At 38.3% G+C, this 16,234-nt stretch overlaps 1 protein-coding gene across 5 annotated transcripts in view; it reads left to right on the top strand.

The window, feature by feature from the left end:
* The window catches only part of ERO1B (endoplasmic reticulum oxidoreductase 1 beta), a 62,046-nt gene that overhangs the window by 14,639 nt on the left and 31,173 nt on the right, over positions 1 to 16,234 (top strand). For 2 of the 5 annotated variants that reach the window (XM_053910214.1, XM_019418927.2), the window contains exons 3-5: positions 1,088 to 1,171; positions 10,849 to 10,890; positions 13,124 to 13,206. In XM_053910214.1, the coding sequence (XP_053766189.1) occupies positions 1,088 to 1,171; positions 10,849 to 10,890; positions 13,124 to 13,206 (209 nt within the window). The remainder of the gene's footprint in view (positions 1 to 1,087; positions 1,172 to 10,848; positions 10,891 to 13,123; positions 13,207 to 16,234) is intronic. The other 3 variants (XM_053910215.1, XM_019418929.2, XM_019418930.2) reach the window with 2 other exon arrangements.

Raw genomic sequence — 16,234 nt, 5'->3', positions numbered from 1 at the left:
AGGTGGTGGGAAGAAGTGGATAATGAATTGTGCATGGAGGTAGCAGAGGGAAGAAACAAGAATAAAACTTTGATTTTTGGCTCAGGCAATCCATCTGGCAGTCCTGTTGAATCACTTTCTGTTAAGTTCAAGATAAGAAAATCCAGAGTTTTTAACAACATGGTTAAAATGGTCCATCCCTGGGGCGCCTGGGTGTCTCAGTCGGTTGGGCGTCCGATTTCGGCTCAGGTCATGATCTCGCAGTCCATTGAGTTCGAGCCCCACATCGGGCTCTGTGCTGACAGCTCAGAGCCTGGAGCCTGTTTCCGATTCTGTCTCTTTCTCCACCCCTCCCGTGCCCATGCATTATCTCTCTCTGTCTCAAAAATAAATAAACATAAAAAAAAAAAAATTTTTTTAATTAAAAAAAATAAAATGGTCCATCCCTTTCCTATGTCTGCACTCATTCTCCCACTAAAAGTTAGTTAAACTGTTTTGTTTTGTTTTCCAGTTCCCACAACTGTTCAAGCTCTGTCACCTTATCCAAATGCACAATTTCTCCAACTTTGATCCATCCTGAGATATTACCTCCTCAGAGGCTGCCATCCACCAGCCCCATTATTTTCCATTGTGAAACTCTGGATTTTTGTTTGTAATTAAACATTCATTCCCTCCAGTAGATTATCAGTTCCAGGGGGAAAGTGCTTTTTGTGTCTCTTTTTGCCCCAGAACCTCCATGGTGCCAGGCAGATAGTGGGTGCTCGGTGCACGTTTAGGTGGCTGGGCGCATGAGCGAATCCTCACGGGTAAGGTAACGGCATGGTGCCGACAGTTGTGAAAATGCTTTCCAGGGTCTGCAGATGAGCAGTGTGCTTGGACTTTATTCCTTTCTGGAAGTGTCAGAGGACTAATAACAGTTATTTTTTTACATTAATATTACACCTGGGTGTCTGAAAACCTGCAGTCATTTAAGATTCTGAACTCTATAGATGACACGGGAGAGGAAGCTTTTTCTTCTTACCAGCATGTCATTGGCGCCCACACAGTGACACTTAGCATGCGGACTGTGACACTTCTATCCTAATGTTAATCCAATCTCTCTCTCAAGGTTAATCTGAAGCGACCATGTCCTTTCTGGGCAGAAGATGGCCATTGTTCAATAAAAGACTGCCATGTGGAGCCCTGTCCAGAGGTAAAATAAATTTTAAAAATATGAATAAGGAAAACATTGCTTCCTCTTGGGCTTTTAGACAGACATGAACTTTATATTTTATTGATGGATTTAGACCTGTCATCAAATTCATAAACTGTTAGATCTCTCCTTTTTAAGTATTTTTATTTTATTTATTTATTTTGAGAGAGCGTGCAGGGGAGGGACAGGGAGGGGGAGAGAGAGAGAATCCTGGGCAGGCTCCACACAGCACCGAGTCCATCGTGGGGCTTAATCTCACAACCCTGGGATCATGACCTGAGCTGAAATCAAGAGTTGGATGCTTAATTGAGCCACCCAGGTGCCCCTAGCTCTCTCCTTTTTACTGAGATTATTAAAGATTTTATACTCATTACCAAAATGGGTTTGAAGACGCTTGTATCCAGTGGTATTGATGATTGGATATGGAAGTAAAGTATGATTCTAAAACAGATGGAAAATCAGGGGCCTGTTCTAGGATTGGATCTACAATGTCTGACGCTTATTTCATGCTTTATTGGATGTGCATCTTGTATCATAAGAAAAGTAATGCTACCAGGGGCGCCTGGGTGGCTCAGTTGGCTGAGCGTCTGACTCTTGATTTCAGCTCAGGTCATGATCCCAGGGTCATGGGATCCAGCCACGTGTTGGGCTCTGTGCTGAGCGTGGAGCCTGCTTAAGATTCTGTCTCCATCTCTCTCCTCCCCCTGCCCCTCTCCTTGTCTTGTACTTTCTCTCTCTCTCTCCCTCCCTCCCTCCCTCCCTCCCTCCCTCCCTCCCTCCTTCTCCCTCTCCCTCTCAAATAAAAAGAAAAGTAATGCTACTGGACCTTCAATTTTACATTTAGAGTGGAATTACCATGGGTAAAGTGGGAGAATCTCAGGCTTGGTATCAGGTTTGCACTTGGTCTTGTTATATTAAAAAAAAAAAAAATAGCTATACTTATATTTTAGACTTCATTTTTTGGCATCTAGCACAATTAATTCTTTTTTTTTTTTTTGAATGTATGAAATTTCTTGTCAAATTGGTTTCTATACAACACCCAGTGCCCATCCCAAAAGATGCCCTCTTCAATGCCCATCACCTACCCTTCCCTCCCCCCCCCCACCCCCCCATCAGCCCTCAGTTTGTTCTTATTTTTTAAGACTCTCTTATGCTTTGGCTCTCTCCCCCACTCTAACCTCTCTCTCTCTCTCTCTCTTTTTTTTTTCCTTCCCCTCCCCCCATGGGTTCCTGTTAAGTTTCTCAGGATCCACATAAGAGTGAAAACATATGGTATCTGTCTTTCTCTGTATGGCTTATTTTACTTAGCATAACACTCTCCAGTTCCTTCCAGGTGCTACAAAGGGCCATTATTTCATTCTTTCTCATTGCCACATAGTACTCCATTGTGTATATAAACCACAATTTCTTTATCCATTCATCAGTTGATACAATTAATTCTTAAACAGTAATTAGTTATGAGCTATATTTTCATTCACTTTTTTCTTTTCTTACCTAATCAGTCTATAGTTTGTTACCCTTAAAAATGGGGGGGGGGGGGGAGCCTTATCTGAAGCAACGTCCTTCCTAAAGGGACAATTTTAAAAAATTCTAATTTTCCTTTAAGAATAAAATGTTTTAACTTTTTAGTTTGAAATAATTTCAGACCTACAGAAAAATTGCAAGAATAATAATAGCAGTCCTCATATACTTTTTATTCAGATTCCCTAAATGTTCATCATGTTTGCTTCATTATTCTCTCTATACACATATGTTAATATTTTCTGAAGCATTTGGGTCTAAGTTACCAACATGGTGATCTTTTACCTCTAAATACTTGAGTGTGTATTTCCTTAAAAACAAGATTATTCTCTTACCTAACCACAACATAATTAACAAAATCAGGAAATTAACATTAATTATAATACTGATGTCTAATCTGTAGACCTTGCAGCTGACTTAATAATGTGCTATATAGCTAAAAAACAAAGTGTGAAAACATAGTGTTGTGTTCATTTCAGGTATACAAAATAGTGATTCAATAGTTCCATACATTACTTAGTGCTCATCAAGATAGTGTACTCTTAATCTGCTTTGTCTATTTCAGCCCCTCCCCCCCACCTCCCTTCCGGTAACCATCAGTTTGTTCTCTATAGTTGTTTGTTTTTTGGTTTGTCTCTCTCTTTTGTTTTTTTGTGTTTTTGTTTTGCTTTCGTAAATTCCACACATGAGTGAAGTCATATGGTAATTGTCTTTCTCTGACTGGCTTATTTCCTTTAGCATTATACTCTCCAGATCCATCCATGTTGTTGCCAAGTGGCAAGATTTCTTTCTTTTTTATGGCTGAATAATATTCCTTCGTATGTATATGCTTCATCTTTTTCCAATCATCTACCGATGGACACTTGGGCTGCTTCCTTAGTTTGTTTATTGTAAATCATGCTGGAATAACCTGGGGGTGCATATATCCCTTCAAATTAGTGTTTTTATAGTCTTTGCATAAATACCTCCTGGTGCAATTGCTGGATTGTAGGGTAGTTCTATTTTTGATTTTTCAAGGAACCTGCATGCTGTCTCCCAACAGTGGCTGCACCAGTTTGCATTCCCACCAATAGTGCACAAAGGGTTCTTTTTTTTCCACATCCTCGCCAACACCTGTTACTTGAGTTTTTGAGTTTAACCATTCTAAAAGGTGTGAGGTGCTACCTCATTGTGGTTTTGACTTGCCTTTCCCTGATAATGAGTGATGCTGAACATCTTTTCATGTGTTTTTTGGCCATCTGGATGTCTTCTTTGGAGAAATGTCTGGGATTATTTGGGGTTTTTTTTTGGTGTTGGGTTGTATAAGTTCTTTATATAACTTGGTAACCTTTCATCAGATATGTCACTTGGAAATGTCTTCTCCCAATCAGTAGTTTGTCTTTTAGTTTTGTTGGTTGTTTCCTTTGCTGTGCAGAAGGTTTTTATTTTTATGTAGCCCCTAATAGCTTATTTTTGCTTTTGTTTCACTTGCCTCAGGAGACATGTCTAGAAAGATACTGTTATGGCCAATGTCGAAAAAGTACTACCTGTGCTCGTCTAGGATTTTTATGGTTTCAGGTCTCACACTTAGGTCCTTAATCCATTTTGAGTTTTTGTGCACAGTGTTAAGTGGCCCAGTTTCCTTCTTTTGCATGTAGCTGTGCAGTTTTTCCAATACCATTGTTGAAGAGACTGTCTCTTCCCCATTGCATCTTCTTGGCTCCTTTGTCAAAGATTAATTGACAATAACATCGTGGGTTTATTTTTGTGCTTTTTATTCTGTTCTGTTGATCTGTGTGTCTATTTTTGTATAAGTACCATATTGTTTTGATTACCATAGATTTGTAATGTGACTTGAAATCTGGAGTAGCTCCAGTTTTGATTTTCTTTTTCAAGATCGCTTGGCTGTTCTGGGGCTTTTGTGGTTCCATGCAAATCTTAGGATTATTTTTTCTAGTTCTATGAAAAATGCTATTAGTATTTTGATAGGAATTGCATTAAATATGTAGGTTGCTTTTAACATTTTAACAATATTTGTTCTTCCAATCCATGAACGTAGAATGTCTTTCCACTTCTTTGTGTCATCTTCAGTTTCTTTCATCAGTGTTTGATAGTTTTCAGAATATGGGTCCTTCACCTCTTTGCTTAAGTTTATTCCTAGCTATTATTTTTGGTGCAGTTGTAAATGGTATTGTTTTCACAGTTTCTCTTTCTGTTGTTTCCTTATTAGTGTATACAAATGCAACAGATTTTTGTACGTTGACTTTATGTTCTGAAACTTTATTGAATTAATTTTTCAGGTCTAGTAGTTTTTTGGTGGAGTCTTTACAGTTTCTGTATATAGTGTCATGTCATCTGCTGATAGTGAAAGTTTGACTTCTTCCTTACCAACTTGAGTACCCTTTATTCCTTTTTGTTGTCTGGTTACTGTGGCTAGGACTTCCATTACTATGTTGAATAAAAATAGTGTGAATAGATATTTTGGTCCTGTTCCTGACGTTGGGGGGAAAAAAACTCTCCATTTTTCCCTATTGAGTATAATGTTAGCCGTGGGTTTTCCACATAAAGGCTGTATTATGTTGAGGTATGTTCCCTCTAAACCTACTTTGTTGAGGGTTATTGATCACGGATGGATGTTGTACTTTGTTGAATGCTTTTTGTGCATCTATTGAAATGATGGTATGGTTCTTGTCCTTTCTCTCATTGATGTGGTGTATCACACTGATTGATTTGCAAATATTGAGCCACCCTTGCATCCCAGGAATAAATCCCACTTGATTGTGGTGAATGATTTTTTTTAATCGGTTGTTGGATTTGGTTTGCTAGTATTTTGTTGAGGATTTTTGCATCCAAGTTCATCAGAGATACTGGCCTGTAGTTGTCTATTTTAGTGGTGTCTTTATGTGGTTTTGGTACAAGGTAATGCTGCCCTCATAGAATGAATTTGGAAGTTCCTTCCTCTTCTATTTTTTTGGAGTAGTTTGAGAAGAATAGGTAGTAACTCTTCTTGGAATGTTTGGTAGAATTTGCCTGTGAAGCTGTCTGGTCCTGGATTTTTGTTTGTTGGGAGTTTTTTGATCACTGAATTTCCTTATCGGTAATCAGTCTGTTCAAATTTTCTATTGCTGCTTCAGTTTTGGTATGCTACATGTTTCTAGGAATTTATCCATTTCTTCTAGGTTGTCCAATTTGTGGGCATATACTGTTTCATAATATTCTCCTACAATTGCTTGTATTTCTGTGGTGTCAGTTGTTATTTCTCTTTCATCTGTGATTTTGTTTGGATCCTCTCTCCCCCTTCCCCACCTCTCTCTATGAGTCTGGCTAGAGGATTATCAATTTTGTTGATCTTTACAAAGAACTGGTTTCATAGATCTGTTCTATTTTTTTAAATTTTCTGTACCATTTGTGCTCTAATCTTTATTATTTCCTTCCTTTTGCTGGTTTTAAGTTATGTTATTCTTTTTGTAGCTCCTTTATGTGAAAGGAGATTTTTCTTGCTTCTTGGAGTAGGCCTATATTGCCCTAAACATCCCTCTTAGAACTGCTTTTGCTGCACCCCAAAGATTTTGGACTGTTAAATTTTCCTTTTTATTTGTACCCGTGAAATTTTTGATTTCTTCTTCAATTTCTTAGTTGACCCATTCATTGTTTAGTAGCATGTTAGTTAATCTTCATGCATTGATGCTCTTTCCAGATTTTTGTTTGTGGTTGACTTCCAGTTTCATAGCATTGTGGTCAGAAAAGATGCATGATATGACTTGATCTTGAATTTGTTGAGGCTTGTTTTATGGCCTAATAAGTGATCTATTCTGGAAAATGTTCTGTGTGCACTTGCAAAGAATATGTATCTGCTGTTTTAGGTTGGAATGTTCTGAAAATATGTTAAATCTATCTGATCTGGTGTGTCATTCAGAGACACTCTTCCCTTGTTGATTTTCTGGTTTGGTGATCTTTCCATTGATGTAAATGGGGTGTTATAGTCCCCTATTATTGTATTTCTATTGATCAGTTTTTTATGTTTGTTATTAACTGTTTTGTGTATTTGGGCACTCTCGAGTTGGGTGCCTAAATATTTGTATCTTCTTGTTGGATTCTCCCCTTCGTTATTATATAGTGTTCTTCTTTGTCCCTTGTTACAGTCTTGTTTTAAAATCTATTTTGTCCAGTATAAGTATTGCTACTTTGGCTTTCTTTGACATCCATTTGCATGATGCCTGTTTCTTCGTCACCTCACTTTCAATCTGCAGGTGCTTTTAGGTCTGAAATGAGTCTCTTGTAGGTAGCATATTAGATGAGTCTTATTTTTTTTACCCACACTGTCATCCGATGTCTTTGGATGAGAGCATCTAGTCCATTTACCTTCAAAGTAGTTATTGATATATATTTATTACCAAGTTGTTACTTGCTTTGTGATTGTTTTGTAGTTTTTCTCTACTCCTCTTGCTCTCTTTCATAGTGTTTTGGCTTTCTTTAGTGATATACTTGGATTCCTTTGTCTTTATTCTTTGCATATCTATTGCTGGTTTTTGATTTGTGGTTACCATTAGGTTTGTACATAACATCTTCTGCATAGCAGTCTATATTAAGTTGATGGTCATCTAAGTTTGAACCTATTCTTTCTTCCTTTCTGCCTGACATTTTAGGTATGTGGCGTCATTTTTATTTTGTGAATCTCTTGACTGATATTTACGTATATATTTATTTTTACTGCTTTTGTGTTTCCTACTTTTTATAATAAGTCTTATAGTCTTCCTTGCCACTCAAAGAGTCCCCTTTAACATTTCTTGTATGGCTAGTGGAGTGGTCATAAACTCCTTTAGTTTTTGTTTGAGAAGCTCTTTGTATTTCCTTGTATACTGAATGAGAGCCTTGCTGGATAGAGTATTCTTGGCTGCACAGTTTTTCTTCTTAGCACTTTGAATGTATCATGCCATTCCCTTCTGGCCTGCAAATTTTCTGCTGAAAAATCAGCTGATATCTTTATAGGGTTTCCCCTTGTATGTAACTTGTCTTCTTTTCTCTTGGTGCTTTTAATTTTTTTCTTCATCACTACTTTTTGTCACTTTAGGTACTGTGTGTCTCGGTGTGGACATCCTTGGGTTGATTTTGTTGGGGGATCTATATGCCTCCTGGATCTTGATGTCTGTTTCCTTCCCCACATTCAGGAAGTTCTTAGCTGTTACTTCTTCAGATAAAATTTTTGCCCTCTTTTTCTACTTCTTATGGGATCCCTGTAATGCGAATGTTATTATGCTTGATGGAGTCCCTGAGTTCCCTAAGTCTGTTCTCATTCTGTGTAATTTTTTTCTCACACCTACTGAGCTTGATTACTTTCCATAATTGTGGCTTCTGGGTCATTAATGCATTTATCTGTTTCATCTAGCCTGCTATTTATTCCATTTAGTGTGTTTTTAATTTCACTTATTGTATTCATCTCTGATTTATTCTTTTTTATCTCTATGTTAAGGGTCTCACTGATGTTTTCCGCTCTTAAGTCCTGTGAGTATGTTTATGCTCATTATTTTGAATTCTCTATCAGTCATATTCTATCCTTTTCTCTTTGGTCTCTTGCTGTGCTTTTGTCTTGTTCTTTCATTTGGGACATGTTCCTTTGTCTCCTCGTTTTGTCTAATTCTATGGATCTGTTTCTGTCTGTTGGGGAAAGTCTGCTACATCTCCTCCTCTTGACAGTAATGGCTTTATGAGGAAGAGGTCCTATAGTGCCCTGCAGTGCTATGTCTCCTGTTTTCCACGACCCTATACTTCAGGGAATGTCTCCTGTGTGTGTTGCAAATGCCCTGCTCTTGTGCCTTGGCCACTTTTTTCCTTTAGTCCGGTCGTCTGCAGAGGCTCTCTTAGCCCATTGTGGGCCGTATTCGGTCCCAGACCTGTGCCGCACATTTTCACAAGGTGTGTGCTTCTCTGTTTGTGAGATGAAACCTGTTGCCTGCACTGGGGGAATGGAGGGTGTGTGGGTGGGGCACCAGTTGTAACAGGATCTGCCATGAGCTTCTGCGGAGCCCACGCTGCTGGGACCTATGCCCTACAAAAACCCATGGGTCAGGAGAAGCTGTGTTGCTGATGTGATGTTTACATTGGTCTTGCGGGGGAGGTGATTCGCAGCCAGGACTGAGGAAAATCTGTTGAAAAGGGCAGATCGGCCAGGCGTGGATGGGTGGGGCTTGCTGTGAGCAATTTAGGTAGGGAGTGTTGTGCAGCACTGGTTCCTGCCGGTGCCTGTGTGTTTCTGCTGGGGGCAGGGAGTGGGGATTGTGGGAGGGGGTTGCGGGGGAAGGAGGGAAATAACACCTGCCTCTTCCTTTGTACCTGGAAGGGTCTCCCAGTGATCCCTGCCTCTCTGGACTTGCTCTGTGATTAGTAAATAAATCTCAGTCCCATGTGCCGTGGGCATTTTTCAAACTGCTGCTTCTAGGCTGTATCTACCTGGGCCGTTTGTCATGCTATCATTTTAAGGGCAGGAACTCTGCTTCCTAATGCCCTTCAGGCTCTCCCACACCAGAGCTGCTGATTCTTAAAATTCCAGGCTTCAAATCCTGCTGGTTGTAGGAACTCTTGTAATTTGGACCCCCTGGCTTTCAGAGCCCAATGTTAACTGGGATTGGTCTTCCCTGTGCAGGCTCCCTGGTGTGATCATCTATTTCTCCCCCTCTCCGTGCCCCCCGCTCAGAGAAGAGTGAGATGCGCCCTCTTCTCTTCCTTGGTTGTGGAGTTTGTTCTGCCAGTCTTTGGGTTGTTTTCTGGGTTATTTGTGCTGAGGTGAGTGTTACCTAGTTGTATCCATGGGACGAGGTGAGACCAGCGTCGTCCTCCTCCACCATCTTTCCAGCCTCAATCCCAGCCAGATTTATTTCATGCTTGATTCTAGTCATTAGTTTTACATTTATCATTACTTCTAATAATTCTCTTTTGTGATTGTTACATATTATCCGTGACAGTGATCTGTGATGCCTACCCCAATATTTCTAAAAGCCTTGTTATTAAGATTTGCTTAAGTCAAGTTACTGCATTTAGCATCAAACCTTTAAAAAAGCTACTGAAGATTTTGATTTTAGCACGTTATACTACACTAGTTAGAGGACACACTGTAGCCAGCAGTCACTTTTGGTTAATATTTATTCCATATTTTAAATTCAGGGTCTGTGGCTGTTAGGTTTGACTTGAGTTTTATAGTCTTCTCTCTTTTGCCTTCTGTTAGATGTCCTAGGAAGCACTGAAATGATAAAATACTGGCAGCACGTAACATTTTAATTGATTAATCTTTTTATTGATGAGGGAAATATCTCTTATCATCATTACTATTATATACATTCTTCCACCTGACAGGAAGATATTTATTCTGAATATTTGGTTAAGTTCGCCTGTGTTAAAATTTATCATGATGATACATAAAAAAATTTTAAGAGGTAATTTTCTATACCGTAGATCCAGATGTTGAAAATCAGTCCCCTGAATTGATCAGAGTTATCAACCTGTGATTTTCTGTTTCAGTATGGTTTTTGTTTTAAAACTGTGTTTGATGAACCAGCTGTAATGATTCCTAGATTTATTTATTAAAGCCTAAAACTAATTATTGGCTTTGTAGGAAAGTGAGTCAAATTGGATCCACATGCAGATCTTCTGTTAGTAAACCCTGGTTACCTAGATTGATAAGCCCTAGGTTAATCCTGTGGACCAAAGAACTGACTCTTTTAGTGTTAATCCCAAACTGCCTTCACTATAAATGTCAATTTAGAGCAGAATTTAAGATTGAGCATAAGATATTTCAAATAACTGAAAATTTTTAAAGCTTCTGTTTCTGTTGTAAGAAAGTTTATGGAAAAGTGATTTTTGTCAGGTTTTTTTAACCTAAAAATTATGTAAACTATTAGATACTTCATTGAGAGTTTCAATTATAGCTAATTTTGACACTCTTATTTTGTATATGTCATTTGGTTTGCTATACTATGATTTACAAGTTTGTAAATTGGTATACCTCTTTACGATTTATCTTAAAGAGGTAATATGAAAACAGATTTTGAATGAATGTATATTTTCTCATCATGGAATAAAATAAAATACCCTTTATTTGAACAATGTCATCATTTGTGAAGAAATCTCAAAAAAAAAAAAAAAGCGATGGTCACTTTTTAAATTGCTGTTGTTGTTCTTTTAAGAGTAAAATTCCAGTTGGAATTAAAGCCGGGAGTTCTAATAAGGTGAGTCCCTTTTCCTTGAGTATTTCTGCTTTACGTTATGAAATTTACCATTTACTGCTTGACAGTAGTTACGGAAGGAGAACTGTACTGTGGTTAGTTGGGAGTGGGCACATTTTGCCCCAGAATCTCATATTTCCAATTCTTTCAGCAACAGAGAGCTTGTGTATTTTTTTTACAGTTAAATTATATACTTTTTTTTTTTAAGATATTTCAATTCTGTTTTTGGAACCTCTAGAAGAACTACAGTAGTGTAATGTAACTACAGTGTCAGATGGCCTACTCAACAGGTGTTTTATCATGCATGTATTTTTAGTTTTCGGTTTCAACTAGTCAACCTGTCATATTCAGGATTATATTGTATAAACGGCTATTAAGGTATTAGGAGCATAGTACTTTTCAACGGCATTAAAATACTCCTTTATTAAAGGTTACACTCCCCCCCTTTTTTTACTCTTTCCCTTTTAAATTAAAAAAAATTTTTTTAAATGTTTGTTTATTCTCGAGAGAGAGACAGAGACAGAGTGTGAGTAGGGGAGGGTCAGAGAGAGAGAGGGAGACACAGAATCCGAAGCAGACTCCAGGCTCTGAGCTGTCAGCACAGAGCCTGATGCAAGGCTCGAACTCCAAACTGTGAGGTCATGACCTGAGCTGAAGTCAGACCCTTAACTGATGGAGCCCCCAGGCGCCCTTACCCTTGCCCTTTTAGAAGCATGCCGTAATTTACTTAGCCGTGCATGTTTTTATGTAACAGTGTACTTCTAGTTTTTCACTATTATGTGTACATAGTAAAGATCATCATACCCTCTCTCTCCCTGTTCCCTCTTTCCCATTTTCTTTTTGAGTTTTCTCCTGTGTGGTCTTTTGTTTGTGTTCACTCTCTTTAATTTATTTTTGTTTCAGCTCTGAACTAAATACACAGTGTTAGAGACATTTGAAATCTCTTCTGGACTCCTTCCCAATCCCATTCTGTTTCCTCCGTCCCCAGAGATAGCCACTTTTCTGAAACTTACGTGTGTTACTTAACTTTTCTACTTCTAATGCACATGTAGCCACAAGTGACATATAGATCTTTTTATTTTTTATTATTTTCTTAAACATTTATTTATTACTGAGAGAGAGAGACAGAGTATGAGCATGGGAAGAGCAGAGAGAGGAGGAGACACAGAATCCAAAGCAGGCTCCAGGCTCTGAGCTGTCAGCACAGAGCCTGACGCGGGACTCAAACTCACAAACCACGAGATCATGACCTGAGCCGAAGTTGGACACTTAACCAGCTGAGCCACCCAGTCGCCCAACATGTAGATCTTTTAATATGAAGTTTAAACATTAAGATTATGCTTTTTTATTTCTTCAGGTTAAAAACATTTTTTCAGTTACCTTTACTCCACATTATGCTTTTGTCTCTGATGTAGCTTTGTTAATTTTAATAGGTAGTATTCTATTTTTTTTCAATGTTTTTTTAAATTTTTTTTTTTTTTTTTGAGACAGAGAGAGACAGAGCATGAGCAGGGGAGGGGCAGAGAGAGAGGGAGACACAGAATCTGAAGCAGGCTCTAGGCTCTGAGCTGTCAGCACAGAGCCTGACGTGGGGCTCAAACTCACGGACTGTGAGATATGACCTGAGCTCAAGTCAGACACTCAACCGACTGAGCCACCCATGCACCCCAATAGTTGCATAGTATTCAATGGTATGATTATGTCATTGATTAGCTCCTCCTCGGTTGATGGACATTTCACTTGTGTTGACTCTTTTGCTGTTACATACAGTGAGGCACTAGCATTTCTGTCCTTTGTCTCATTGTACATATGTAAGAGTTTTCCTAGGTCTGTATTTAGAAGTAAGGTTGCTGGGGCGTCTGTTATGCTGTCCCAACATGAGATAGTACCTGATACCTTTCTAAAGTGGTTGTACCTTGTTTTTAGTTTTGTTTTTAAATGTTGCTGTGTATGGTTTCAGTTTTAAGACTGCTGGTTCAAGGATATTATGCATTTTTGCAGCTCCAGCTAAATACTGTCAAATTACTTTCCCAAGACGGTTTTCTCAGTTTAGGTCATCACCAACATACCAGTACTAATTGTTTTTAATGTCTTAGCTTAGTTGGTGGAAATTTGTGATGCATTTTGATTTGTATTTCTTACATATGTGAGAGATTTTGATGTATCTATGTCATCACTGTCAGATTGCCAGTCGTACTTGAGATTATTACTAAACTTCCTATGAACTTCCTTTCAGTACTCAAAAGTGGCAAACAGCACCAAAGAATTAGAAGATTGTGAACAAGCTAATAAACTGGGAGCAATTAACAGCACATTAAGGCAAGTTTATTTTAGGAGTGTTAAAAAATATTCTCTTGTTTAGTATATTTATATCAGAAATCTTCTGTTTGTGATTTTGCTTCAAGTAATTCTTAAAAGGAAGAAGTTATTTTTATCTTAAATTCCATGATTGCTTTGCTTCCTCCTGTGAGCTGATTTGTTCTTAAATTGCTGGAATGTATGATCAATAGTGACTTTATCAAAAAGTAAAAGTTTAGAAGATTGCTCAACTAGCAGGGCTTATGAGTCTATTTTTCCTGGTTATTATAGGAAAAGGAACTTGAAACTCTAAGTCTTTTATAAATAGTAATTCAGTCTGTAGGTTACATTTTGAATGGGAAAAGTTATTACCATAACTGTTAAGTTTCGTAGATTCTTTTTCCTATTGACTTTTCCTTATTCTAATAAAAACCTGCTTGGGAAGGCCAGTGTAATTGAGTGGTCTCAGATTATGCACTACGAAATGATTGTATCTATAGTTGAATCTGGGGAATGGAGTATCATTGAACTTCTTTTGAATTTCCCTTTTTGTTTAGGTTGGCATCTATGTACTATAACTGTTAAACACTTAATAAAGTTACCAGTTTTATTATCTATTGAAGAACAATTCTCTAGAAAACTAGAGAAGATAATATAATAATACTCCCGTGTCCTTCACTCCAGATGAATAGTTGTTAACTTTTTCTACCATGTCTTTAAGAAAAGGGAAATACCAAAGATAAATTTGAAATCCTTTCTGGCCTATGCCCCAATCCTGTTTTCTTTCCTTTTTCCTTAGGAGGAGCTGCTCTCATGAATTTGCTGTATACCCACCTATGTTTTTCTTTTTATCATATATATCATCTTTATTTCGTGTATGATTTTACTTTTCCCTTATATAAAATAATACTGTACTTAGCAGACTTCAACTTTATTTTTATACTTACGTTTTGCTTTTCTAGATAGATCTGTCTCATCTTTTTAACTGATGAGTGGTTTTTACCTTATGAATATATCATATTTTACTTCTCTGTTCCCATATTGATAAACACTTGAATTGTTCAAATTTTTACTTCTATAAGTTATGCCACCTTGAGCATCCTTGAGAAATTTTTTTTGGTGTACACTGGGAAATTTGTCCTACGCTAGAAAAACTGCTGGATCTTCCTGTTGCCCAGGTGCGCCTATTCGTGTTACTGCCTGATGGCTTTCCAGAATACTCGTGTGGTTACATACTGCCTCCGGGACTGAGAACTTGTTTTGTTCTTCACATCCTTGCCAAAAATGGATAATGTTTGACTGTAAAGTAGTACCTCATTTTTGTTTATATTTTGTTACTAGTGAGTTTGAGCATTTTTTTGATCTGTGTATTGAACATTTATGTTTTTTATTCGTTCAGTAAATGAATGCCTGCAATATGCCAGTCAGTGTTCTAGAATATTGGGCATTTAGCACTGTACATGGCAAATTCTTTTTCTCAGGAAGCTTAATCCTAGTTGGAGATATGCAGTAACTGAGTAAAATGTATCAGACGTAAGTAAAATGATGATGAGTGCTTGGGAGAAAACGAAAACTGAGAAGAATGATAGAGAGCTAAGAGTGGCAGGGCAGGGAGGGGAGGGAGTTGCACTGTTTCCAATGGGTTGGTGCGAGAAGGCCACAGTGATAATGGGACATTTGAACAAAATGCCCACGAAGACATAAGTCCTGTTATGGCTGCCTGGGGCATGAGTGTTCCAGGCACGTGTAATTGTTAGTAAAAAGAACCTGTGGCAGAAGCCTAGATTATTTTGAGGAACCACAGAAAGTCCAGTGTCGCTGGAATACAGCAGTCACAAGATCCTAGGGGTGGACGTAGGAGTAGGGTGGGGCGGAGATCTTGTAGAGCCTTGAAGACGATTACGAATATTGCTTTGAGGCTAAGTGGAATGAAAAGTCACTGGAGGATTTTGAGAGAAGGTGTTGAGGGAGGCAGGTGTTCCACGGTGGAAGCCTTGTTATGTGATTATTGTAGTGATTCAGTTAAGATATGATGGTGGTTTCACTTAGACTAGGGCAGTGGCAGTGGAAATGATGACAAGTGATCAGATTCTGGATGGATTTTGAAGATGGAGCGGACAGGGTTTGCTGTGGGATTTGATGTAAGGTTTGAAAAAAGCTAGGAACTGTGAATGACTACAAGATTTGGAACTAGAAAAATGGAGTTGCCGTTTACTGAACTGGGATACCTGCAGGAGGAACAAGTTTGGTGGAAAATCACAGTTCAACCTTGGACCTGTTAAGTTTGAGCTGCCTACAAGACATCCAGTTGGAGATGTCAAGCAGGCAGTTGGATATACAAGTCTCAGTTTCGGGGGAAGGAGAAAATGTGGGAGTCATTCAGTAAATATATGCTATTCAAAAACTATAAACCTGAATAAGATTACCCAGGAGAGAATATAACTAGAGAAGTCATCAAGGGATTGGGCCTTAAGTCATTCTAAGATTTTAAGGTAAAGCCCCTGTTCATAGCTACAAGTGGAATTAAGTAATACTGCCACGTGGCCTTCCAAAATGACCACTAAAATACATTGCCACCAGTAGTATACGAGATTTCCTCATTCCACGTCTCCAACAATTGGTCTGTAATTTTTTAAACAGCTTTATTGAAGTTTAATTGACATGCAGTGTATTGCACCTACTTGAAATATACTGTTTGATGTTTTGACAAGTGTGCACTCATGAAAATCCGCATTATCAAGGTAGTTGTCCTACCCACCACCCTGAAAAATTCTCTCATGGCCTTTGGAAAGGCCTTCATTCCATTCTTTCCTGCCCTGCGTTTCCCACTTTGAAGCCTCCTGCTTTAACACACAGCACCATCTTGACAGGAAGCCCTGGTTTAAGCCCAGGAAATTCTTATAGAAGTAGCTTGGCATCCATCTTCAAACTGACTTTTAGAGAAGCTGGGCAAGGTTTTTTTTTGTTTTTTTTTGTTTTTTTTTTTTACATTTCATTTATTTTTGAGAGAGAGAGTGAGCACAAGTGGGGCAGGGACAGAGAGAGAGGA

Source organism: Panthera pardus, unplaced genomic scaffold (assembly GCF_024362965.1).
Source record: "Panthera pardus isolate Hobbes unplaced genomic scaffold, ASM2436296v1 HiC_scaffold_22, whole genome shotgun sequence".
NCBI classification, from domain to species: domain Eukaryota; kingdom Metazoa; phylum Chordata; class Mammalia; order Carnivora; family Felidae; genus Panthera; species Panthera pardus.
Note: the sequence above shows the minus strand (reverse complement) of the source record. Positions and strands in the feature narration are given on the sequence as shown.